Raw genomic sequence first — 26,730 nt, 5'->3', positions numbered from 1 at the left:
TCCTTTCATGTTTGTGCAGGCACATCCGTGATCCAGCTGACCGCTACAGATGCCGACGACCCCACGTATGGCAACAGTGCCCGTGTGGTCTACAGCATCCTGGAGGGCCAGCCTTACTTCTCAGTGGACGCCAAGACTGGTACGACTTCACACATGCTGCCTGCTACCAAAAAATAATAAATAAAATCACTCATCTGTAACCACGGCAACCAGCATTTTGATCCATTACATGTAGAGTCTGATGGATCTCAAACTTCACCAGCCACTTTCACTATTTTATGAGCTCGGCATGAATTTGTAATAAGCATGAGTGAAGTTAGATGACCTGATAAAGTTGACAAACTACAACCGACAGCCAGGATTTACTAACACAGCTGCTGCTAATTCCCCACCTTGTTTCCGACTCTGGATCGCACTGTAATTTGCACCACGGTCTGATTTTAGCAGCCCACACTTTAAAGCCTCTGTGTATACCAAGCAGCTCAGAGTGTGGGAAGCTCAGCGTGGCTCCTGTTGCTGCTGCGGGAAACACTTTGTCTGAGACACGGCGCTCTTTTGTTGCAACTTGTAAAAACTCAAACTCCTGGCACTCGACAGAGAGACGTGCTAAACTTAAAAGTGTGACTTTCCTGGTGAAAATGAGGACAGAATGAGACAGGCGGCCCTTCGCAGGGAAGTGACCGAGTGGTTCAAAAAACTGCTCACAGGTTTGATTCCTTGAAAATTGATCCATTTGTCATTAAAAGCAATGGTGACAATGACAATGGTCTGAAAACATTTCAATTAATTTTGGTTTCTCAAATTATTATAATTATACTATTATCTTTGGTGAAGTATATCCTTAGTCTCATTCTGTCTAATAATAATAATAATAATAATAATAATAATAATAATAATAATAATAATAATAATAATAATAATAATAACTATTATTATTATTATTATTATTATTATTATTATTATTATTTATTATGATTATTAAATTTTATTTTATCTTATTCTATTTTATTTATGACTTGAGATATTTCACTCTGACTATTATACATCAAATATTAATAGGGTAATATTTATGTATTTATATGTCATGTACATACTTTTATGTGTAGACTGCAGGAAGAATAGTTACTATTACCCTGGCAGCAAGTAATTGGGATCCAATTTCACATACAAACAAATCAATAAACAAGGAGAATTTTAACAGACCCTAATATTCCCATTATAATCAGAATGAAGCCTAATTAGTAGGTGTGGAGGTGGTATTTTAGTATATAAAATTTTAATATAAAATTTTAATATTGCAAATAAAAATGTAACTTTTGGTCGCCTTTTAGAACAATAAATCAGTCCACAAGTTACATGGTGCTGCAATAAACACGTCTGAAGTGAGATGAACAAACAAAACTGAAAATCTCAGATTTATTTAAGACCTTAGCAAGGTTTTCCTTTGGGGAAATAATTTTTCAGTGTAAAAAAGGTAACAAATCGCAAGTATTGCAGCAAGTATGTGGACACTCACTAATGCCCTTTTTATGAATGAGATCAAATCCTTGGAGCCAGCTTCAGCATCTTGTGGAGGTTGTTATAGCAACAGATTAATGTGCATGACTGTCAAATGGGATGTTTAACCCTTTGAAACCTGGAGCAACATCAGTTTTCTTGCGCTGTTTTCAGATGCCTTTCACAAGTGTTTCGAGCAATTTGGTAAGAAATAATCCAACAATTGCAAGAAATTAGCAGATTTATAAAATTATTTTTCAAAAGCTAGGGAAAATGTCTAGGAGAAAAACAGAAAAAAGCAAGAGTAAAAAAATATTCATAAGGATCTTAATGACACATTTAAAATTCTGATACAAAGTTCCTATAATTTTTAAGCACTTTTTTAGGTAATTTATTTGTTTAATTTATGTATTTTTTTCTCATTATTTTTTTTAATTTATTTATTTATTTTTACACATTTTCAGGTAATTTTTTTGTACTCTCCAATAATTGTTTTCCGTCGCTTGATTTCTTCACATTTTTGGAAAGAAATCAAGCCAATTTGCTCAGTTTTCCAAGGGTTAACACATTACAATGAGATGTTGAGGTGACTTTTTTCCCAGGTGTCCACATACTTTTGACCATGTAGTAATCCAGCAAGATGGTAGCAGTAAAAACTAAGTATATAAAACTTGTAAATAAGGAGTTTAAATTCCTTTAGTTTTATTTTCAAACCAGTGACAGCACTCATAACTCAAACTAGCACTTCCATAAATTCATCAAAATCACAGTCGCTGCCCATTTTTTAACAACAGCTGCTTCGTCTCCCTGTTCGTCAGCTCAGAGATCTGTTGCCAAACCTCCCAGGCCGCGCTGCCCGTCAGCAGCCGCTCAGACTGCCGCTGCTGTAGATTCATCCATCACCGAAACTCGAGTGTCTCCACAGCCATCAATCAGCCTGTGACTGCGCTATCAGCACGGCGCCGAGGCTTTTATTGGTGCAAACACAATGTTAAACTCGCACCACATGCGGCTCAAACACACACATGCTCTCCTTTATTACCGGTCTGCAGAAACATCGCCAAACCTTGGCTGCGTTCTGCTGGATCTGACAAAACTGTGCACGTATGGCTGTGTTTGGTAAAAATACAGTGGTGATAATAGTGTGCAGACGACAGTTTGTTCTCTCAGTGACTCACAAATATTTTACTGTCAAACTATTGAAACTATTTTATTCTTCCACTAAAAGCTGCTTTTTTCTGTTTATCAGTAAAACGTCTACTTATTTTGGAAGAAGGCGCATGCAAAGTCACATTGTGATTTTTCTTTTCCTGCTGCCGCAGTGCCACTTCCCTGACCTCAAACCCTTTAAGGCCGGAGCAAATTGTTTTGATTTCTTTAAAAAACATGGGAAGGCAATGGCAACTCGGGAAGAAATGACCCCAAGGACAAGAAAAATTACCTAAAAGTTAGCAACAAAATAACTAAGGAAAATAAGTTTAAAATAAATAAATACCTGGAAAAAATGCTTCAAATAATAATAATAATTCTGTAAAAAATAATTTTATAATAATAAGAAGAATAAGAATTATAAATACATAGAATATAGAACACATTTCCCTATTTTTTTTTAATAATCATCATCATTCAAAATCTACTAATTTCTTGCAATTTGAGCTGTTTTGCAACTTGCCCCCAAAAAATATTAGCTTTAGAAAAAAAATTAAAGACAGGGAAAAGTGTCCAAAAAACTATATATGTATATTTAATTGTCACCATTCTATATATAAATTATTATTTTTAAGCACTTTTTCCACGTGATTTCCTTTATTATTGTTTCTTTTTTTCTCCTAATTTTTTTGCTATTTCTTGTACTTTTTCTTGTACAATTTCTTGTTTGTTTTTTGCTACTTTTGAGCTCGTTTTTTTTGTAAAATTTAGGAATATTTTACCCCTTAATTCTTCATTTATCTCTTTTTGTGGGCAAAGAACTCTAAAGTCAGGTGAAAAGTGATGATTTCCTGAATCGCAGCTCACTAACAAAGCTTTGTTTGAGACACGTTGTCGGCTTTAAACGAGGAACCCAGTGATTAAATCTTTTTAAAAATAGAATAGGATGCTGTTTAATCATAAATTACTCATGCGGCCTCGTGTCCGGTCCACTGAGAGGAGCGTCGACATTCCAGGACGCCATCGCTGGGACACATGACCCTAATCTGTGTCACCAGCTCTCTGCGGCCGACCTTCGCTTCACCTCCTGTCTCCGTTTGCCCTTTCTCTCCCTCTCCCTCTCCGTCCTCAGGCGTGGTGCGGGTGTCCCTGGCAGACATGGACCGCGAGACCAGAGAAAACTACACCGTGGTCATCCAGGCCAAAGACATGGGCGGTCAGCTGGGGGGGCTCGCCGGCACCACCTCTGTCAACATCACGCTGAGCGACGTCAACGACAACCCGCCCATGTTTGACCAGAGTAAGAGACGCACAACACTTCTCCTCACTGCACCACTGTCTGATTGTCTCTGTTTTTTGTTTTTGTGTTGATTCACTTTGCCGGCCGCTCTGCCTGAACCCACCTCACCTTTTCTCTAATCCCTCCTGAAACTCTCACAGCTGCAAAACAAGCAAAAAGTTTTACACTCTTTCTCTCAACAGGAGAAAAAGTGCAGCCAGAGGGTCAGAGTTTATCATGGCTCCAAATATGATAATACGGAAATGTGACTAAATGCATCATTATTAGCAAAAATCAATTAATCTGCATTTTTTTTGTTGTTGTGTACAAAACATCAGATTTTTTTTTTTCACTTTTAAAATTTCTGTAAGGTTTTTTTTTTTTTTAATAATCTAAAATATGTAATAATGGCCATTAGATAAATAATTCTCTTAGTTTTTTAAAATAATTTCCTAAAATTAAAAAATTCTTGAAATGGCCCAAAAATAAGCAAAAAAAACCTTAAAAAGTGATTAAAAAAAAAAAAAATTACCTGAAAACAAGCAAAAAAATAGTTAACAAAACAACAAAATGACCTAGAAAAACGGTAAAAAATTCTTTCAATTTGTGGGACATTTCTAGAAAATGCTCATTGCCTTTTTCCCTCATTTTTGAAATAAATAAAACCGACTCACTGAGGGTTTTATAGGTTGAAATACTTGTTAAAGGCGTCTGAATGCAGCACAACAAAGAGGATGTCGATCCAGGTTTCGGAGGGTGAAGCCAGCTGTGAACGCTGACATCCAGAGTTGGAGTTTACCGTTTTGTGTGGATGCCGCTCAGCCCACACGTCTCCACATCCACCTCACTGCTCTGGAGCATCCAAGCCGCGCGGCCCTCCGCCCTCCCGTCCGCTCCTGGCCACCAGTCTCAGGTCATTTACCCCCTGGCCTCCTCCCTCTCTCAGCCACCAGTCGCCCCATGCTGTCTCTTTGATTATCCCCATTTCTGCTGCTCTCATTACCGTCCCCGAGGTCAGGGGTTGTCTAGCTGTCCGCGGTCATCTCCTCCTGGTCGACGCGGCGGCTTCGCTCTGAGACAAAGAAAACACCCGCAGCCGCCCACCTCCATCACCAGTCCCCCACCAATTAGCGCCATCACTTGGATGGAACTTTGATCGGTAGTGAAGAGCTTCAGGGATTCCCCACTGTCAAGCACAATGTGCCGGCATTTCACTTTGGACTGCGGGGAGCGCCACAAATTGGGCAGCTGTCACCTCTTCTTTGAGGTTAAACGGTAGATGAAATTGAAGCCGACCCACGAGACAGTATATAACCCAATTGTGAGGCGTTTATGGAGCCATTTATTTGAAGCTGTGTGAGATTTGATTCTGAGAGCGTGAAGGTGACGGAAGAGGTTTGGCTCCCTCTAGAGGGTGAAAACAGACGGTATGATGCTGACGCTTTGTTTATCTCCTCAGGGCTCTATCAGATGAGCATCCCAGAGTCGGCGCCTCTGGGCTCAGTGGTGGGTCGCATCTGGGCCAAGGACAGGGACATCGGGGTCAACGCCGAGATGAAGTACAGCATCATCGATGGAGACGGGAGAGACACTTTTGACATCAGCACCGACCCCACCAACCTTTTCGGCATCATCACAGTGAAAAGGGTACACAGAAACAGTTAAATCTGTTTTTTATTTGTTTTGTAAGTCACTGAAAATAGAAACATTTTACAAGTAAGTTGAAGTTACAGATTCTATATTATTTGTGCATAAATTTATCTCACTTTGAGGCTGCAGAGATGCTTGTTTAACCCTTTGAAACCTGGATCAATGTCAGTTTTCTTGTGCTGCGTTCAGACACCTTTTATAGTTATTTAAAACCTTTGAAATGTGAGCAAATTGGTTAATTTATTTCGAAAAAAGGCAGTACGCAACTTGGTAATAAATGTCCCACACACTGCAAGAAATTAGTAAAAGGTGACAAGAAAATAGCTTAAAAAGTTTGTTTTTTGTTTTTTTCAAAAGGAAGATTGTCTATAAAACTATGAAAAAAATGAAAAAAAAAAGTATATAGATTTTTTGGGGGGTTGGGGTTCTTGTTTGTTTGTTGTTGTTTTTTTAACTTTTATGTTTTGTTTTGTTTTTGTTTTGAACCTCCCTGTTTGTTGTTTGAGGGTTTTTTATTATTATTTTTTAGTTGTTTTTTTTTCTTTTTTACTAATTTCTTGGGCCATCGAGGGCTAAACAAGGGCTATCGAAGGGTTAACAAATATGAAGTGATTTATGTTCTGTTTCACTAAAAGACGGAGAAACGACCTGCATTTGTAAAGCCTAAATTTACAAAACTCCCTTTGAAAATCCTGCGATTGAATTTTTGAAAGTGCTGACTCTCAGTTTCTTTTGGTAAATTCTGCGCTAAATTTAAAATAGCAATGTTTTAAAAAAGAAACATCTGTCTTGATCTCTTTACCTTGCTGTCGTCTCGTTGCACTGTGCGTCAGTTTGCGCGGCATGTTATCTCCTCTCTTCATTCTTTTATTGGACATTTTTCGTTCTGATGCACCCAGAACGCAGAGAAGCACCATGTTAACTCGCACTGTGCAGGAGAGGCTCTTTTTACCATCACATCTGCACAGTTTCAAGTGTTTCTTGAAGGAATTATGACTGAGAATTCTTTGTGTTTCCACCAGCAGCCAAAGTGCAGCCAGAGTTCAGCAGCCACGCCGGCTTTCATGTGTATAATGTCTTTATGTGTGTGTCCCCTGCAGCCTCTGAACTTTGAGAGTAAGCCCAGTTACACTCTGAAGGTGGAGGGCGCCAACACACACCTGGACCCTGCCTTCCGCCAACGCGGGCCCTTCACCCCTTTTTTAGATTTTTGTCCAGATTTCCACCAGAATGCAACTGTTTGATTCCCTTTTTTATTTTTGTACTTTATATTTTAGCCTCCTAAAGTCCATATAGTCTTTAGAAATTACTTCAAAGCTTTGAATATTTTCTACAAGAACTGATAAAAACTTGTAATATGTTGTTTTCAAACATCTTTTGAGTCTCTAACATAAAAAAACTTCATTATCTGTCCATTACTCCAGAAGATCATTCTTTTTATTCTGAAACGACAAAAATTGAAAATGTAAAAACAGTAAATATATACTATGTTATTTTATAAATGGAGCTGAAAAAGGATTTAAAACATATTTTTCTGAATTATTGTGGATTCCAGTTACAGCTGAGAGGCTCCTAAATCTCAGAAATGCTGCATTTATGAGCTGCTAACAACAAAAAAGAAAATGCTTAAAAGTACATATAGACCTCATAAAAAGGATTATATGGATATGACCACATCCTTAATTAAAGGTGTCAATAATAATAAAACTATTTACCTGCTATGTATTTAGCTGCTCTCAATACATTTCATTACAACAATTACTTTTTTCTAGATATTGTCTCCTCAATATCCCAATAAAAAGGAGCGAATAAGATAATTCATGCATGAAAACACATAAAAATAAGGTGTATTGGAGCACTGAGTGAGTCGTATGCTCTGGGTGTTTTCTTGTATTTCTCACAGTGCATGCTGGGACATGCAGTAGTGCCAGTGTAGCTTTGCTAACTAACTGAAGGATAATACCACTTCATGAGTTTGCAGAGTTTGTCTGGCTCTGTTGATGTAATGCCGCCTGATCACCAGCAGGGGGCAGCATCACAACATGCCTCCTCACAGCAGCTGCATCTGCAGACATGACTGATGCTCCGATAATCTGCGTGTGTGTGCGTGTGTGTGTCTGAGAGCTCAGCTGATGCTGACGGAGGACAAACATTATAATGTTAATAACAAGCTTAAACATCCAGCAATTAGTCGCCACCACAGAGTCGTGAGACGCTGAGGACTTTCACGTCTCCCAATTACTGGAGAGTATGTTTTGTGCTCTCAGAGAACAGATGTTGCGTGGTGGGTTTACTGTCCAGACTGCACCTCTCATAAACTAATTAGACATAAAGCCTTTAATTAGGCTATTAATCACGTGAAGGAATCAATGACTGCGGCAGTAAATGAGTGTTTCACATGGCACAGGCTGCGCCCCGTCCCAGCTGTCCGCTTCACAGCCTCCATTAGGGCGAAAAGAGCGTACACGGGAAGTGGATGTAGATGACACGGTGGCTGTTTGTGTGTGTGTGTTGTGTGTGTGTGTGTGTGTGTGTGTGTGTTTGAAATTCTGTCTGCATGGACACTCAGCAGTTTATCTGTAAGTGCTGTGTCCGAAAATTCCTCCTCATTCACTATTCTCCACACAGCCAACAGCCAATAGTGAGCAGGAGATTTCAGGCGCTTCATCGTTTTCCCTGACAGGTTAAAGTGTCACAAAATGCCACTTTACACACAGCAAAGCTGTGCATTATGGGATTTTCACTCGCTATGGATACTTAATTTTTTTCATGCAGTTGTTGGGATTTTTGAAGACGAAGCACTTGTTATTTGGACGCTCGAGGCTCCCTGTGGAGTTTTTGAGATCTAGTGGCATGTGAGGGGGTCCCTGTTTTATTGGCTCGGGTAGACGCTGCAATACACCTTCTCCTGCCAACAACGCTGGATTTATAATACTATAATAAATCTGTCTGCAAATGTTTTATTAAAAAGGACATGCACTGTTACTTAACTTAGGGCCCGCAGGCCAAATCCGGCCCCTGATAGGGTGCCAGGTGGCCCCTCAGCCATTTCCTAATTCACAATAAAAATGAAATGATTCACACAGGGAATTGTTTTTGTACTTTTAGTATACATAAGGTGCCGAGTGCATAAAACAGCATCAAAATGGAGCTTATTTTTTTTAAAAATGTGCCAGTAAAGGATCCCCCGCACACCCTGAGAGAGGTCCTACTTAAGACCATAATGTCCAAAAATCCTAAAAATTACCTAATATCCGAGAAACGCCCTAAAATCCTACAAATGACCTGAAATATGAGAAACATCCTAAATCCTAAAATGTCCTAAAATCCTTGAAATAACCTGAAATCCTAGAAATGACCTAGAATCCAAGACAATATCCTAAAATCCTATAATGTGCTGAAAATCCTGGAAATGTCCTAAAATCCTGGAAACATCCAAAAATCCCAAAAGGTCCTAAAATCCTCAAAATGTCCTGAAATCTGAGAAACGTCCTAAAATGCTAAAAATGTCCTAAAATCCAACAAACAGCCTAAAACCTGAGAAATGTCCCCAAATCCAGGAAATGCCCTTAAATTCCAGAATTTTCCTAAAAACCTAGACATTTCCTAAAATCCTATAAATCCCCAAACCGTCCTAAAATCCTAGAAGTGTCATTGAATCCTAGAAATGTCCCTAAATCCCAGAATCATCATAAAATCCTTGAAACATCCTGGAATCCTTGAAATGCTCTACAATCTGAGAAATGTCCTAAAATCCTCAAAAAGTCCTGAATTCCTCAAAATGTCCTAAATTAACAGTGAGGAGTAACATCCTCATCATCCAATAAATGTCCTAAAATGCTGGAAACACGTATGGGGCCTAAAACAAATCAAGCCACAGACTCTTATACAGTCCCGACCTCCAGGCCGGAAACTGCTGCTGAAGCTCTCTGAAGCTCGAGGAGCTCCTGACGACAATTTACCGACAGCGCAGTCGTTTCCTGAAGAGAGAGCGGGAATCAGAGCAGCCGCTGATGCAGCTCAATCCCCCGAGCTGGCACTCGGCTCTGGCGGTGAATCAGTGGAAGAGATTTTCACAACAACGAGAAGAAAGCATGTTTGTGAGCGCGAGGAGAGTTACAGCACAGGCAGCAGAAAGCTGAGGAATCCGTTCAGGCGACAGTGAAGAGCTGAGACGCTGCAGCAGCGACATCTGATGACAGATAACGACAACAAGCAGCAGGTGACCTTCAGTCTCACTGTCTGTCTGTCTCATTTCCATTTTACATCTTTCTGTCCTTTACAGGCAGCAGCATGACTGGCAGATATATCTGAACCCACACAGGCACATGGCACACACACACACACACACACATCTTCACCTGCTGTTTGACACATTCATACACACACAGCAGCCCCTCCTCCTGACTGTGGAGGAGTGATATTAATAGAGATCCTTCGGGGAGATTCTCGCCAGCCGAGGATGTGCCAGTCATGACTGTTCCCTGTGGGCACGCGGTCCGAAACACACACTGCAAACAACCCCTGCAGACACACACACACACACACACACACAGGCACACACTCACACTACAGACTTTTGTTAAAAGATTAATGTGAGTTTTCTTAGTTAAAGTTATTATTATTATGTAATTTTTTGCATTAAAATGTCCAAAACTGACAGGGCCAATATTATGTATGAAGTTGAGCTGTGTATTCACTTTATCCTTAACATTTCTAACAAAGTTAAGCCCAAAGAAATCTGTCATTTTCATCAAGGACACGGTCATTCGGTCACTGTTGCCTGTGAGTGACGTCATATTCACTCTGCGCATGCATCATTGTCTGCCAGAAGGGGCCATAAATTCACTTTTAATCCAGGTTTTTATGATACGCCCCTTAAATCTTGATCATTTTTAACCTTTATTCAACAAGATGAAGAAATTTACTTCATCAGATTTCAATTTATCAGAGAAACAAGCTGCACAAACATTAGCGGCAACTCAGCCCCAGGCCTTACTGTGCCAAACAGCACTGGCAAAACACTGATTTTAACATGAAACTGCTTCACTCAGTGTTATTAACACTTTAAATAAACCAGGTGTATCTCTTTTGTGGAGGAAAGCACCTCTGTGGATAATTCAGCTTCCAATAAAACACCCCTTATATTCAAACAAAAACAAGCCAAACAAACATTAGCGCAACCTCGGCCCCAGCCCCCGTCATGCCAAACAGCATTACAAAAAACATTTATTTAAACGTGAAACTGCTTTATTCAGTATTTCTACCAGTTTAAATTACAGGGTCAATTTGCTTTGGAGAGTAGGACTCCTCTGTGGATAATTCAGCTTCCAGTATAAACGTCTGGATCTTTAGATATCTGAGAAAAAAGCTGATGAAGTCCTGTCGTTTTAGACAGGAAACAGCTTTTCCCAGTGCTATTACTGGTTTAAGTCACCTGGTCGGTTAGTTTCCTACAAGAGGAGATCTTTGCAGAAAATTCAGCTCATGGTAAAAACCTCCTGAACATCCGGATCATAAGTTATGAGACGAACAAACTGGGCAGCAGTCAAGCCTCAGCCCCTGCTGTGCCAAACAACATTGGAAAAACACTATTTTTACCAGGAAACTGCTTTTTTGCAGTGTTTTTACGGGTTAAAGTCACCTGGTCTGTTAGTTTCCAAGAGAAGTAGACCTTTGCAGATAATTCAGCTCCCGGTAAAAACCTCCTGAACAGTGAACACTAAAGTAATCTATGAGACTGCAATGCTGCATTAATCCCTATTTTGTTATGTTCTAGTATTTTAAAGCAATTTCAGACTACTCCACGTACATGGGATAACAAAAAAATGTGTTCATGGATGGAGAGAGTACTAGAATATTGTACGTAAAAGTAAGTTAAAGCACCATTATTCAAAACATTTGTGTGAAAATGTACTTACAGACAAGTTACTGGATTACATTTGTGAAAAGGAAAGGGAACACCTAATATACTGGTATGGTGGACCTATTTAAGTAAATAAGACATGCAGGCATCAAAATAAAGTGTCAAAAACACACTCCACAGAGCCCTGATGTCAAAACCAACACACACTTTGCAACTTATTATCAATTACAAATATACAACCACCATTTTCAGTGTAGCCTCACATGAATCAACAAGCAAAGAGCCAAAACTCAAACTGCACAAAAACAGTCAATAACAACAGCTCGACACCGCCGCGGGTGCAACAAGCGATATGAAGCCACAGAAATTAAACAGCGTGACATTTCTTGCAGAATCAGCAGCAGAATAAAAGTATCACCAAAGCAGCAACACAGAGAAACAATAAAACCCACAGCAGCTGCAGCCACAGCACACAGATCTCAGCTAAATCAGAGGTGCGCAGTTTCTGCACAGCCTGTAGCGCGCACGCAAACACACACGCGTATAATGCTGATTGAGCCATCACGGCGGTGCTGTACTCACCAGTCTGAGGTCCTCCTCAGTCTGCTGCAGGTTCAGCTGCTCTGATCACTTTTTCCCACAGATCCACACCAACGAGTCCGCTCAGCTTCTTTGTCCCAGTAAGCAGTCCGCGCGGTCTCTCTGTCCCGGTATAACCAGTCCACTCGGCGTCTCCGCAGTCACATCAGGGGTTAATGTCCAGAAACAGGCCTTCACGCAAAAGTCCTCAGTGAACTGGAGGGTCCGTGTTAGCATGTTAGCATCAACCTGCAGCCACCTGTTGGTCAAACTTTATCACAATAAACAGATTACAGGTGATAGCGAGGACAAGGACAGGAGACGCGAGGACAAGGAGCACTGTGGAAACAGAGGCCTGTCTGCAGGTTTGATTAGAAAAGGCGGGAGCAGGTGTGCAGGTGGGCGGGGAGTCAGTCACGTTACCAGGATGTCAGGTCACCTCTGAGGACATCTAGTGGTGAGTTTGGGGATGGCAGGTGTGAGGAGTGAGAGGAGACTACATGGCCTCGGGTCGGAGACAGGGACAATGAATCAACTAAAAAGTTCTCTTGAGCTCTTTGACATTATTTTTTCTTAGCAATTTTTATTAATTACAACAATAGATTAACCGTATGATACATATTTAGAAGAATAAGAGGGACTAGATGATATGAAATATCATTTTTGGTGTACTAATTTAGTTTGAACAGCAAACAAAAAAAATTAGATAAGATACAGATACAGACTAATAGACAAGTTAAACATTAAATTATTTATACATATATATGTATATATATATAGTAAGACAGGAGCAGATTTCAGGTCGTTTCTAGGATTTTAGGAACTTTAAACAACTTAAATATGTTTGTCTGATTTCTCTCTCTCTCTCTCTCCCTGATTTTTGGACATTTGTAGGATTTTAGGACAATTAGCTTAGCTGGGACCTCTGTTAGGGGTGGAGGATCCTCCACTAGCATTTTTTTTCGAAACAGTCTCTGTTGTTATGTGGCTTCGTGCTCTCTGGCACCTTATGTATAATAAAAGTACAAAATGTGAAAAGATAGGGGAGCTTCCTGGTGTGTGGATCTCTATATTTTCACATTTTGGATTACCTTGGATCCAGCACCCACTGCAGGATATGTGTGTCTTATTATTTAATCCCTCTACTAAAAGTACAAAAACAATTCCCAGTCTGAATCACTTTATGTTGGCCACCCGGCACCCTATCGGATCTGAGTACCACTGTAATATACCACTTTAAAAAACATCTGAACTATCCCTTTAATCAGTTATTAGACTATAGGTAATTTGAAGCAGAGAGACACCTTTACGTCCTCCTGGTAAGAGCAGAGTGAAGCAGGTGTATTCAGTCCAGCACAGAGGACACCTCATGGTTACATAAACAGGTTTCTGCTCCACAGCCTGGAAGAGGATGTGCTTCTGTGTGTGTGTGTGTGTGTGTGTGTGTGTGTGTGTGTGTGTGTGTGTGTGTGTGTGTGTTGCATGTCGCTCTCAAAAGAGTGTTTTAGAAATGGGCTGGCGGTGGCAGGAGACGAGCCAAGGCTGCAGGTCTGTGTATCCCCTGCGTCAGTTTGGCAGAGGAGGCAGATACTCTGATTAAGCCTTATCTGGGGCCTATTCTTCTTCTTCTTGTGCCTTCAGAAGCTGCCAGCCTGACACCTTATCACACAGATACACACATGGCGCTGCACACGCTGGATTGTGTGTGTGTGCATCCCCCTAAGATAGGATTACAAGGTCCCAAAAACACACGTACAACACCTTATTCAACACTGATAATTCACACGTGTCATTTTGTGTCGACAGGTATTCCATCGAGAAAAGCAGCGACCCCGAGAAGTTCTTCTACATCGAAATCACAACCGGGTCACTGATGACGGTACGCTCGCTGGACCGAGAGGAGATCGGCTGGCACAACATCACCATCCTCGCCATGGAGATGAGTACGTCACACACGCACACACACACACACACACACACACAAGCTTTCTCATGCAAAATGTAAACCCCATCAGGTCTATCTGTCTGAAACTGAAATCGTGTTTCTTTCAAACTGTGTCGAGAAAATCAGTGTTCATGACTCTTCCTAGAAATAAGAGTGTGTAGCTGTACCGAAACAAACATAGGATGGCACGTAGCACAAGAATGAAGAAAAATAACACACATTTTAGAAATAAGTTTCTACTCTGGCTAAATGTTTGACTTGTTTAACCCTTTGCAACCTAATTACATTGACTCAAGAAGAAGGCAATGGAAAACTTAGGTAGAAATGGCCCAAAAATTAACAATAAATTGATTAAAAAAACTAAGTAAAGATTATCTGAAAATTAGTCAAAGAAAAAAAGACAAAAGGAAAGGATAAATAAATAAATAAAAATAAGAAAATGTCCCGAAAAGGTGCTTAAAATAGGAAGCCCTTAGTCACAACATTTTCAGTGTATAATTATCATAATATTTTGTAGTTTTCTGAACGTTTACACCCGTGTCACCCTCAGCTGTCAATCTGGGGTTACCACATGGTTATGTTATCTAACCACTTCTGTTGCCATGGCAGCGACTTGTCAACAGGTGGCACCCACCTGTCACTCAAAGCAGCTACACCTTTAATTATGCAGAAGTTTATGTGTTGATAATTTTAAAATGAGTTTTAAAATGAGACTAAAAACCTTCTGCTATTAAATTTGGGGCATTTTAACACTGGGGGCCTCAGGTGGCCATTAGAGGAACTGTAAGCTTCTCCCTTAAAACATTTTAAATATGGAGGACCTGTTGTGCTACTGAGTTTCCACTCCAAAAGTTCCTGACTGAACTGAAGTTTGGCTTCAATTACAGACCAAAGTGACTTGATAAGAAATAGATTTGTGGCTAAAAACAGCCCAGAATAAACAGATGGGTGACGGGCACAAACACAGAACCAGTGATTTTGGAAAACAGCTCCTGCAGAGTTATGTAACGCGGAGCAGGAGACGCCCTGCAGGTCTGCACACAGCTGGTAGCACCGAAAGTCACCTTCACGCCCTCCTCCCTCTGCTTTGTTTGTCTCTTTGTTTGGTAGACACACCTTAAAGGAGATGCTAATTGAATTAATGACTAATTGAATAACTTTTCGCATGGTGGCTAATTAAAAATGTGAGGAGAGGGCGAGAGAGGGCACAGGACGGGATGAAGAGAGAGAAAAGTGACAGAAACAATGTGGAGGAGGAAAATTAACCCGAACAAAACCAGAGGATGGATTTGTATCTAATCAATATTATATAACGTTATTGATCACATAGTTCACCCCAACCTCTAACCCGCTTCTCTTTACTGTCTTTATTTTTCATATTATTCTGAGTTTTTTTCTGTAATTGTTTTTAGTTTTATCACAATGTAAACACTTTAACTGCAGTAATATCACATGGTACGGGGAATATATGCTGTGTCTTTGCACCACTCTTGGAGAAAAACAAAAAAACTGAGATTTTGAGAACAATGATGAAGTTTTGAAGAAATATTTGAGATTAAACTTGTTAATTGGGGTAGAATAAAAATATGCTTTTACAAAAAGTTAGTATTAAGTCTAAAAAATTTAATAAAATCGTACAAGCATAATTGATAGTCATCATTTTATGTTAAAGTCATTTTGGAAATAAAATCATAATCTTACGTACAAATTGTTATATGATGAGAAAAAAGGTCATGTTATTATAATAATGAAATAGAAATTTTACAAGACAAAAATAACACGTCATCAAGTCATATTTTTCAATGAAAAAATCACACTATTATAAGAAATAAGACCTTATTTTTTTCTTTTCTTTTTTCTTTTCTTTTTTAACAAAAGTCTCATCATTTTACATTCTCTACATATTCTTGCTGGAAGCAAAACTCTCTCTTGTTGAAGCAACTCAATCAATATTTTCATTTTAGAGGAGCTGCTTTGTATTGTACGCTCACCAGAACAGATTTTCACACCACTGATTTCACTTGACTCTATTAAAACAGCAGCAAAGTTACAGCACAGGGAAGTACATCTCTCCAGCCTTCAAACACACACACACACACACGCACACATATATATATATACAGTATGAACACACACACGTCGCTGCGACCTCCAGAGCCAAAGTCACGCCATTGATTGATCGATCATGTGATGAAACCTGAGAAAGTAGTTACTGCCCACTAATTGCGTTTCTATTGCCTATTACACAGCTGGTTAAGATATGCAAATTGCTGATTGGTAATGGAGAATAATAGAATTGTAATCTAAGCGTGAGGAGGCCTAATGCGCCGCGGGCTCGCTCTAAATGAGGGGAAGATTAACAGAGGCACAAACTGAGCTCAGCAGGATCCTCCAGGAGTCATTTATCTGAGTCCATCACTGTGTCTTACAGCTTCTGACCAATTTGTGCATCTTCTGTGTGTGTGTGTGTGTGTGTGTGTGTGTGTGTGTGTGTGTGTGTGTGTGTGTGTGTGTGTGTGTGTGTGTGCAGATAACCCCACACAGATCTCCAGTGTGTCGGTGGCTGTGAGGGTCCTGGATGTCAACGATAATGCCCCCTCACTGACGCACTACCTGGAGGCTTATGTGTGTGAAAACGCCAAAGCAGGACAGGTACAAAAGTTCTTACATGAAGCATCACAACATGATGAAAGATATATCTGATAAATGCTGAAGGAAAAATAAGTACATTTACTCAAGAACTGTACTTAAACACAAAGTTTTAGGTACATATTTTACCCCTAATCATCAAACTCCAGAGGAAACTAGAAAATTTGTTACTCTACTTCATTTTTGACCACTACAGCTTCTAGAAGATTTTACATAGAAACAGTATTTACTCGACTAAAAGTGTTTGTTTTGTCGCTGACGGGCTCTGATTGTTACTGTAAGTGTCTGACAACATCATGGAAAAGATTCCTACATAAATAGACATTTTTCTTATTGAGTAAGATCCTTGTTTCAGCCAGAAGCACCTCTGAAATCACTATCACCAAATCCACCAGACTCCATTTAATAAACAGTCATTTAAGCCTGATTGTAGTCAGCATATTTTCACATCTAGTTGGGTGAATTAAAGGTTTATTTCATCCAAAACTGAGCTGCTGATTGTTGGAGCAGTGGAGAGATGAAGGTAGACAACTTTTGTGAGTTTTATTCTGTTTATTTCTACTTTAAATAGTATACTTTATTATCATAAAATTACTGTTTTTTTAAATGGACCCTGGTGGGCATGGAAATTGTGATTTCCAGGCTGTTTCGGATAAATAATCTGAGAGGATATTACTCTTTACTCTGCTAATTTTTTTTTTAAGCTTTTGGTTAAATTATTCTGAATGGTGAGTCTGTTTGATGTCGTCCAGCTGATCCAGACGGTGACGGCGGTGGATCCAGATGAGCCACTGGGTGGACAACATTTCTACTACAGTTTGGCTCCAGAGGCCGCCAACAACCCCAACTTCACCCTGAGAGACAACCAAGGTAGATAAAACACTAAATGTGTGTACTGTTGTCCAGCTGGAAACAGTGTATACTCGTGTTTTTTGTAGAAATTCAGAGAAATTCATATTGTATTATTATATCACTTATTTGTAGCATAATTCAAATAATCAATCAATCAACTGTCTTGGAGTTATAATTTTTATACATATAGTGGCTTTTAAAGTCTAATCTAATTTTAGTCAAATTAATTAATTTCAATAAACACTATACCGACAGTGATAATTATAATGTTTCAAAAAAAGAAGCAATGACTGACTGGTGTTAAGTTGTTGTGTTAACAAATTCATCTTCACAGCTACAAAAAAAAAAATCCTCAGCTCTCACTATCAGCGCCATGACTCTGTACTCGTTCACAGTTACCTCCTGTGAATATGAATATGTCTACGCCCTGAACCCTGTTATCTGTCAGCTGAGCTCAAAGGACTCCACCAACTCGACCTTTTCTCTGACCTCTCCGTCTCTTTCCAGACAACACAGCGTGGATCCTGACGCGACGAGGAGGCTGGTCTCAGCAGGACCAGACAGTCTTCTACTTACCCATCTTCATCTCTGACGGCGAGCAGCCGGTCCAGACCAGCACCAGCACGCTGACAATCCGCGTGTGCAGCTGCGACCACGAGGGCAATGTCATGTCGTGCAATGCAGAGGCGTACAGCCTGCCCGCGAGCCTCAGCAGAGGGGCGCTCATCGCCATCCTGGCCTGCATCTTCGTCCTGCTGGGTGAGTTATGACCTGCTGCAGAGAGGAGCCAGAAGCCTTCTGTCAAATAATGATAACAGTGACAAAATATACTACTCCAAACTCTGAGTAATGTTTTTTATAATGTTTTTTTCAGAAAAGTTTTAGATACAGCACTAACAAAAGTTTTAACAACAAACATGAAGAAACTCTTGACAGAGACAAAGAAAGTAAAGAGCACATAAGAAATATTCAAGAAATTAAAAAGACAGAACAGACCAAATCCAACAAAGCGTCAAACAGAGATGCTGTCGTGACACTGTTTAATTCACACTTCTGCTCATGTTTTTGGCTTTGGAATATATAAAAATTAAAAAAATAACTTAAAATAAAATTAACTTTTTCCCCTCAAGCTAAAAACTTGTTCCCACAAGATAAAAAAAAAACAGGTCCCACAAGATAATCTGCTAGTTACAACAAGAAACTAGTTCCCAAAAGATTACTAACTTCTGCACGCAGATGAGATAATTAACTTAATAACTTGCTTACTTGATAATAACTTGCTCCCACAAGATAGTTAATGAGTTCCCATATAGATATGGGATTATCCCAGATAATGAACTAGTTCCCACAAGATGATTAACTAGTTCTTACACAATAAGAAATTGTTTCATAAGATAATAACTAGTTTCAACAAGATAATTAACTTGTGCACGACCAATGTTGCAAAGTCATTCAAAAAATCCAAAATCCAACTCTTACAATAATAAAGTCTAATTAGTAACATTATATTAATGTCTTTGTAATATTTTGTGACAATGTAAAAAAAAAAAGTGACAGGTTTTTAAAAATGAGCAGGACAGTAAAAGTTTTCTGATATCATTGACGTTATGAGCTAATGACACACTAAAAGGCTATATAATCATCTCTCGATTGCATATTTTATGTTTAACGATGTCTAAAATGAATAAAGCAGAGTTATTATGTCTTTTGAAACAATGAGCTCATACTGAAAGTGTGCAAAGATGTTTTTAGTGAATGTGTTGTTGCCTCCCGGCGGAGCAGAGTGAGTCGACCAGCTGAGCCCTCCTGCACATCCTCACAGGTCTGCAGGGAGAGATAAAGTGGGTCCATATCGGCCTCCAGGGGAGAAGAAAGTGTGATGCTATAGGGCAGCTGGTGCTAATGAACGCCCGACGTTTGCCAGGATGCAGAAGGAAACCCATATTTAATCCCGGATGATGTCACACTGGGAGATGGCTTAGCTTAATGCATTTAATGCTCCTGTGATATCTCTTTCTCCAAACCGAGGATTTCTACTCTGAAATGTTGAGTTCAAAGAGTTTATAGAGACTAAGACAAGCCAAAGTGTGCTATTCTCCCTCTTTTTCAACCTTTTCTTATGTTTTTCAAGGTTGATTATTTTAGTCTAGAGGAGATTTTAACAGATACTCAAAAGAACACTCCCCAGCTGAAAGGTCAGGGTGCGTAACGAAGTGCTGCAGAGATTTTAATCAAGGCCCGACGCTGCCCCGAGGCTCGCCCTCAGTCACTGCGTTTATATCAAACTACTAAAGTTTTAAATGCAGTCTGACGTTTTCTGTCTGGAAAGACTTTTTCTGCATGTTTGTCATGAAATGAGGCAAATATAGGAAGTTAGAGACGGCATCAATCAATGAGACATAAAATGACCACAAGGGATACAAAACAACTAAAAAGTCACACAACCACTGCAAAGAAATATAAAAGGCTACAAAGAGACACAAAAAAGACACAAAATTACCTCAAAAAGACACACAACAACTACTAGGAGACATAAAATGACCGCAGAGAGAATAAAACCACCTCACCGTCTGTGTCTTTGTGTCTTGCTGCCTGTGCCTCTGTTTGGGCCTTTTGCAAATCTGTGTATGAGCGCCCACTGTCTCATAGTCTGTCCATACGTCCACCATGTTTCTGATTTCTAAAATGATTTATGTGTCGTTTCCTACTGAAGGTAAACATCATCTCTAAAATTCTCCTGTCCGACTGTTTCTCATCTTTTTATTCGTGCAGTGATGATCCTGCTCATGCTCTCCCTGCGAACCCATCGGAAGAAACCCTATCTGTGCGACGAGGAAGAGAACGTCCACGAGAATATCGTGCGGTATGATGACGAAGGTGGCGGCGAGGAGGACACCGAGGCCTTCGACATCGCCGCCATGTGGAACCCACGTGAGGCGCACCACCATCTGGGCAAAATGAGACAGGACATGCTGCCAGAGATCGAGAGCCTGTCGCGTTATGTCCCTCAGGCGTGCGTCATGGGCGGCGGCGGGGACAGCAACGTTCACGGATACGTGCTGGCGAAGCTCCTGGAGGCCGACATGGACCCGTGTGCCCCGCCTTACGACTCCCTGCAGACCTACGCCTACGAGGGAGAAGGCTCGATCGCTGAGTCGCTCAGCTCGCTCCAGTCGGGGACGTCCAATACGGACCACGAGTACGACTATCTGAACGACTGGGGGCCTCGCTTTAAAAAACTGGCGGAGATGTACGGCGTGCTGGAGACAAACACTCCTCCGATGTGGTAGAACAGCAGAACCTTTGCCTTTTTAATCTGACAAAAATGGCCAACAAAAGAGACAAAAACATCAAACAGACAAAAATGTGTGCACAATAAAGCCGGGATGTGCTCACGCCTGCATCCATGACTGTTAGCACTTGAATTCCTGCCGAAGCCTCGATTCTCCGCAGCCTTGAAGGCCTGAGACGCCCGCAGCAGCAGCAGTGTGAGCTGGTTTTAAATCTGCCCCCCAGAGACTGAGGCTGGATTGGCAGCCATGCAAGACCCGCAAAGGAACGGCTTCAAAGCACATGTTAACTCCCCTGCCTGACCCAGCCACAGGCAGAGCCCCTTTGGTTCAAAGTGTTGCGCGATTTATGGCAGAGATGAAAAAACCAGAGAGACCTTAACTCGCAGCAGCGCGGGAGACAAACTCTGAGAGGTTGATCCACTGTTCAGAGCTTTTCAACATGAGCCGCAACACTGAGGGCGAAAAATGAAAGAGGAAAGTCATTCCTGCAATCGAGAGACGCGTCCCTCTTCTGTTTCATCTGTGGGCAGGTCTTAATTTATTTGTTTCATGTGCTGTATTTATATTTTTTTGCTAACTTATTTGGGTACTTCAAACCAACACTGTACTTAAACTGCCGTTATGTGAGGAAGTCTTTAAAAGATCACGTATATGTTGTAACATACATGATGTAAAACAGCGATACTCAACTTACAGCCCGCGGGCCAAATGTAGTCCCCGATAGGGTGCCAGGCGGCACCCCAGCAATTTTCTAAATCCCCCAAAAATAAAGTGATTCACATTGGGAATTGTTTTTGTACGTTTAGCAACGTAAGGTGCCAGAGTGCATAAAACAGCATGCAAGTGGAGGATCCCTTACATCCCCTAATGTCCAAAAATCCTAGGAATGTCCTCAAATCCAAGGGAGTCTTAAAACCCAAGGAATGTCCTAAAATCCTAGAAACGTCCTAAAACCTGAGAAATGTTCTAAAATCCGATAAATGTCCTAAAATCAGAGAAATGACCTATAAGCCAAGAAACATTCCTAAAGCCACAACATCTCCTAAAATCCAAGGAATGTCCTCAAATCTTAGAAAGGTCCTAAAATCTTGGAAACATCCCAAAATCCCAGAAATATTTCCATATTCTAGAAATGTCCTTAATTCCTGAAAATGTTCTAAAATTGCCAAAATGCCCTAAAATCCTACAAAGATAAATAAATCTTAGAAACGTGTATGAGGCTGCTGTGACTGGCCCCTGGCCCCCTGTTTTTTAGCAAGATTGGCCCCGAGGCAAAGTAATTTGAGTGTCCCTGCTGTAAAAGCTCTTGTTTTCAGTCGAGTTTTCTCTAAATGTCACATGACATGCACAGGAGATGGAGATGCTGTAATCCCATGTGGGTTTTCCAGGTTGATATGTTTATCGTATTATTGTTTTTGTATCATTTTTGACCTATTTGTATTGTAACTCTGTTTTTTTCCCTGAAAAAACATGAAGCAGTTCATTCATAAGGATATGAGGGAAGCCAACCTGGATTTTGAAATGTTCATCAAGATGTGAATGTTCAGCACATCATACCCGAACCTGGACGAGCACACGACCGAGTCGCCTTTCTTTTCGGGATCCACCACCGTGCCCAGCCAGAGTCTGATGATCTGTCCCGTCAGGGACGATGCGTTGGCTTAATCCTCCAATCCTGCGGACTTCAGAGAATAATCTGCATTAAGTGCCAAATGGAAAAAAATGGACAAAAAGAGACATTTTGGATGAAAAAAAGAAGAAATCAGCGAAACACGAACACCAAAAGCTTAAAAAAGGATTTTACAAACTGCGAAGGAAGTGAAGGTGCATTTTGATAATTTGATTGGATGACGTTTACTTGAAATCTATGTGGTCAGTCATGCTGCAGTAAGTGGTATGTGAATGTAGATATTTTTTGTATTCTTGGTAATAAAAAGGAAAAAAAGAATGTGGCTTCACTTTTTCATTAACCCATCGAGACCTGGACCAACATCAGTTTGTCTTTCATAAATATTCAACCTTTGATCCCAGAGCAAATTGATTTCTTTGAATAACATGAAGGAAAAAAACACCAGCAACTGGATACTTTCACAAACTGCAAGAAATTAGTAGATTTAGAAAAGCTTTATATTAGCTAGAGAAAAATGTCATGGGAAAATTTGACAGGAAACAGCTATGGGAAGACTATATTTATAATAATCATAAATAGATATTTAAAATTCTGTAACAAAATTATTGTAATTTTTAGGCACTTTTTTCAGGTAATATCTGTGTTTTGTTCTATAGTTTTCTTTTAATAGCAGAAAGAAAACATTTGTTTTTTTACTTTTTACAAATTTCTTAGTAAATTTCAGGTAATGTTTTCTTTCATTGTCTATTGCTTTCTGACAATATTTTTTGAGAAAAATCAAGCCATGTTTAACTGAAATGGTTTGATTTCTTTTGAAAACATTGAGGGAAAAGGCAGTCAGCAACAAAGATCCCACAAATTGCAAGATATTAGTAAATAAAAGTATAAAAAAAATAAGAAAATATTTAAATTTATAATAAAACAAGGAAAAGTTTCCAGAAATCAATATTCATAATTATTGTGATTATATATTTAAATTTGTTATAGGTTTTTTCAGCACTTTTTGGGGTCATTCCATTCACTCATTTGCCTTTTAGACCTCTTCTTATGCTTATTTTCAGGTAATTGTCTTGTAACTTTTTACTCATTTCTTGCTCATTTTTGCTTATTTTCTTCTTCCCATGGTTTATGCAAGAAATCAAATCAATTTGCTCAGATTTTAAAGGGTTAAACTGCCCCGAGATGAGAAAATTGTCACGGATGCAAGAAAAGATATTATGTTCTCTGAACATCTGGGTGGCAACATTTTCAGAGCAGTTTTTAATAATAAACTGCTTCTTCAGAGCGTTATGCAGTCCCCTGAAGCATGACGGAAATGTGAGTCCTTAAAAAGATAAAGCAGCTATTTTAATGTGCAATCATACGCCGAATTGTCCTCCAAAGTGTTATTGCAGCTGATTCACTTTTCATTACAGTTTCTCCTCAAAGTGCTTAATTTGCTTGACTTATTTTTGTTTAGCAGCGATAATGGCTGGCATTGATTAAAAGCTCATCGCCCGCCACACACACACACACACGCACGCACGCACACACACACACACACACCGCCTGCTGTACCTGAGCCTCATAAACAATTCGCAAAAATTGTTCTTATCGCTTTTGCTGCAATTTTATATAAGCAAATGAAACATTGTCAAAGGAAATCAATCAGTTAGAAACAGGAGGCTCCACTTAATTGCTCGTGTCAATCAAAGTCATACCAATTAAGGACAAAAAAGGCAAAAATAAAGAAAATCAAAGAGATAATCTGCCCTTTACAATATTTTCCACTACTGTGAATTTCCATTTCTATTGTCAAAAAAAATAACAAAGGAATAAGTCTGAAATCGGCGGCTCCCGCTTACCTGCTGGGTGGCATTCAACAGTGAAATTGCACAGAAGATGAGCCTATAATATTCTTGGGATTTACATTTGTACTTTCATATCCGCTGCACGCTGAGCAGAACACTTCAATTACACACCGGGGATTTTTCTCTAATTTGTCTCTTTATTTTAACATTCAGCAGTCTGCAAAGGCTTCACAGATCTTTATGTTTCTCCATCAGATTTTATGTTTGCTTATCAAACACGCTTTCTAACCTCCTGCATGATGTCATCAGTCAGCACTATTATTGGATGCAGCTTTATCGGTAAGTTTGTGCCATCTTTCTGCCCTCTAGAGGTCAAACATGGCTTCATACAGATTTAAATTTTTAGCTTTAACATGTTTGCAAGCTGAATGATGGATTTAAGAGCAGAAATGCATCAAAGTAACCAAATTGGCAGAGAAACTGCTGGCATTGTATGTTTCTGAAAACCGCATTTACCTTTGTAGGTTAACATGTAGCCCAGTGTTTCCCAAACTTCTCCACGAGTACCGTTTGTCCTGTATGTTTTTGATCTCTCCCTGATCCAACAAAGCTGAATCCAACATTCAGCTGGTCATCAAGCTGCTTCACAAGGTCATAACGAGCTGATCATTTGAATCAGCTGTGGTGGAGAAAAACACGTGTTGACGTACGTATGTTGAAACTTTTGGTTTTAACAGTGCTTTGGTTAACAGGTGGTTAGCTTTAAGCACAAAAATCACTTGGTTTTGGTTTGGAAAAAGACCCCTTTTTTGGCTTAAAATGCTCAGTTATAGAGGCAGAATCCCAGCTGGAAAAGCAACCATGTTCAAGGCACTGTCATTTCAAAAAAATCACTCACAAAATCGTCTGTAAAACTGCCTGAAGATATACTACACTCAGAGCCAAACGTCTCAAAAATTTCATTCATTTTAGGCCACTTAGTCTGCAAAGTGTCTCGGTTTTGACTCGCGTTTCAGCTCTGTTTTGTAGAATCCACACGAGGCAGGAAAACACTTTAACGAGGTTTGGAATAATATAGAAAATTACTCATACTAATATTTCATTTGGTCAAATACCAACTTGATGTCCTATTTCTAATCTTACATAAACAGTGAAACACGTCCCTACACAATACATAATTAATAATAATCACAGTCAAAAACGTCATCATACCCTCTTTTGTCACCATAGCTGTGGTACATGACTTAGCTTGCATTGTAAACAATAATATAAGAAGTTAGGAAAATATAAAAATAACTTTAGTTTACTACTATACACTATTCAGAATATACAGAAACTATTGTTAAAACATGAATATCCAAACCTGCATGACAAGAACCAACATTTTTGCCAAGAATAAAATATGTCTTTAAGTGGCTTTTACATTTACAGTTTATAATCACACAAAGAAAAAAAAGTTGAAAATATAAAGTCAAAGTTGAAAATATCACTTTTAAGCCTTCGGAGGGAAAGAAACTTTTTATTTTTTTAGAAGCCTGTTGGGTTTTATTATTCTGTGAATTGACCAAAGTCTTGAGTCGATCTGCGCTCGCTGTGACCTTATTCCCATGACTCCTCGCCGTAAATCTCTTGTCACGAGCATTCAGAGCTCATGTCAGCGCCCTTCGCCAGTCTTTCCTGACACTTTGCCCCATTCGGCTGCATAAATTAAATCCTAACAACCCCTCCTCAAAGACGCCCCAATCCCATCCTCCCCTCCTGCCCAGTTGCCTGCCTCTCCCAGGGCCATTTCCAGGGCCGGAGCCGTGCCATCCGAAAAAGGCACTGAGGGGGTAATTTGTCTTAAGCTCCACTGCTCTTTCTAACAGACGAAGGAGCTCAAATGGTGGAGGATAATAAGAAGCCTTCCCGCTCTAATCCTGCTGAGGGTAAACCGCAGCAGACCCACTGAATCATCCCCTAATGCGAAGTGGAAAAACACACTTCGCTCTGCTGGAAATTGAGGGGCGGAAAGAAACTGGAGGCCCTGGGAGGGACGAGCAGGTCCAACCCATTTGACATGTGGAGTTAGAGAGCGAAACATATATACAGACCCAAACCGCTGCCGGGCTTTCTCTGTCTGATCCTCCTCTTATCTCGCTCTGTCCGTGTCTCTACCTCTTTTCAGTCTCCCTGTAGTTCGACTGTCTGTCTGCTTGAGTCCTCCAAGCCCTCCATCATGTCTCTCACTCCCTTCGTCCCCTCTCTAGTTTCTGTCTCCTCTCCGTCTTTGTCTGTCCCATCCTCTCAGCTTGGCTCATGAGTGCAGCGATGGGTTATTTCAGCGTTATCTCTTTAAGCTGCAGCAGAACACGAGGGCGTTTGAGAGCAGAGCCTCTCCTGAGCGTCGTGCCTTCGGCGTCTCTCTGAGGTTTACAGTACTGGTGCACAGCCTTACTTTTTAAGACATAATCTGCTCATTTCTTTTGTTTTCTTCTTTGTTTTTGGATTTTTTTCCCCCACTCAGTCTTGGGTGCTAAGTGGCTGATACAGAAGGGTTAATCTTATATAA

At 40.0% G+C, this 26,730-nt stretch overlaps 1 protein-coding gene across 1 annotated transcript in view; it reads left to right on the top strand.

Annotated features, from left to right (window-relative positions):
• LOC121960680 (cadherin-20-like) overlaps positions 1-21,041 on the top strand; it is a 656,497-nt gene extending 635,456 nt beyond the window's left edge. Inside the window, exons 9-13 of the mRNA XM_042510489.1 lie at positions 13,827-13,963; positions 16,496-16,617; positions 17,367-17,484; positions 17,974-18,225; positions 20,239-21,041. Of these exons, the coding sequence (XP_042366423.1) occupies positions 13,827-13,963; positions 16,496-16,617; positions 17,367-17,484; positions 17,974-18,225; positions 20,239-20,756 (1,147 nt within the window). The 3' untranslated portion in view covers positions 20,757-21,041. The remainder of the gene's footprint in view (positions 1-13,826; positions 13,964-16,495; positions 16,618-17,366; positions 17,485-17,973; positions 18,226-20,238) is intronic.
• The last annotated feature ends 5,689 nt before the right edge of the window (positions 21,042-26,730 follow it).

This window comes from Plectropomus leopardus, chromosome 21, assembly GCF_008729295.1.
Source record: "Plectropomus leopardus isolate mb chromosome 21, YSFRI_Pleo_2.0, whole genome shotgun sequence".
NCBI classification, from domain to species: Eukaryota; Metazoa; Chordata; class Actinopteri; order Perciformes; family Serranidae; genus Plectropomus; species Plectropomus leopardus.
The sequence above is the reverse complement of the archived record's forward strand: the minus strand, read 5'-3'. Positions and strand labels throughout refer to the sequence as shown.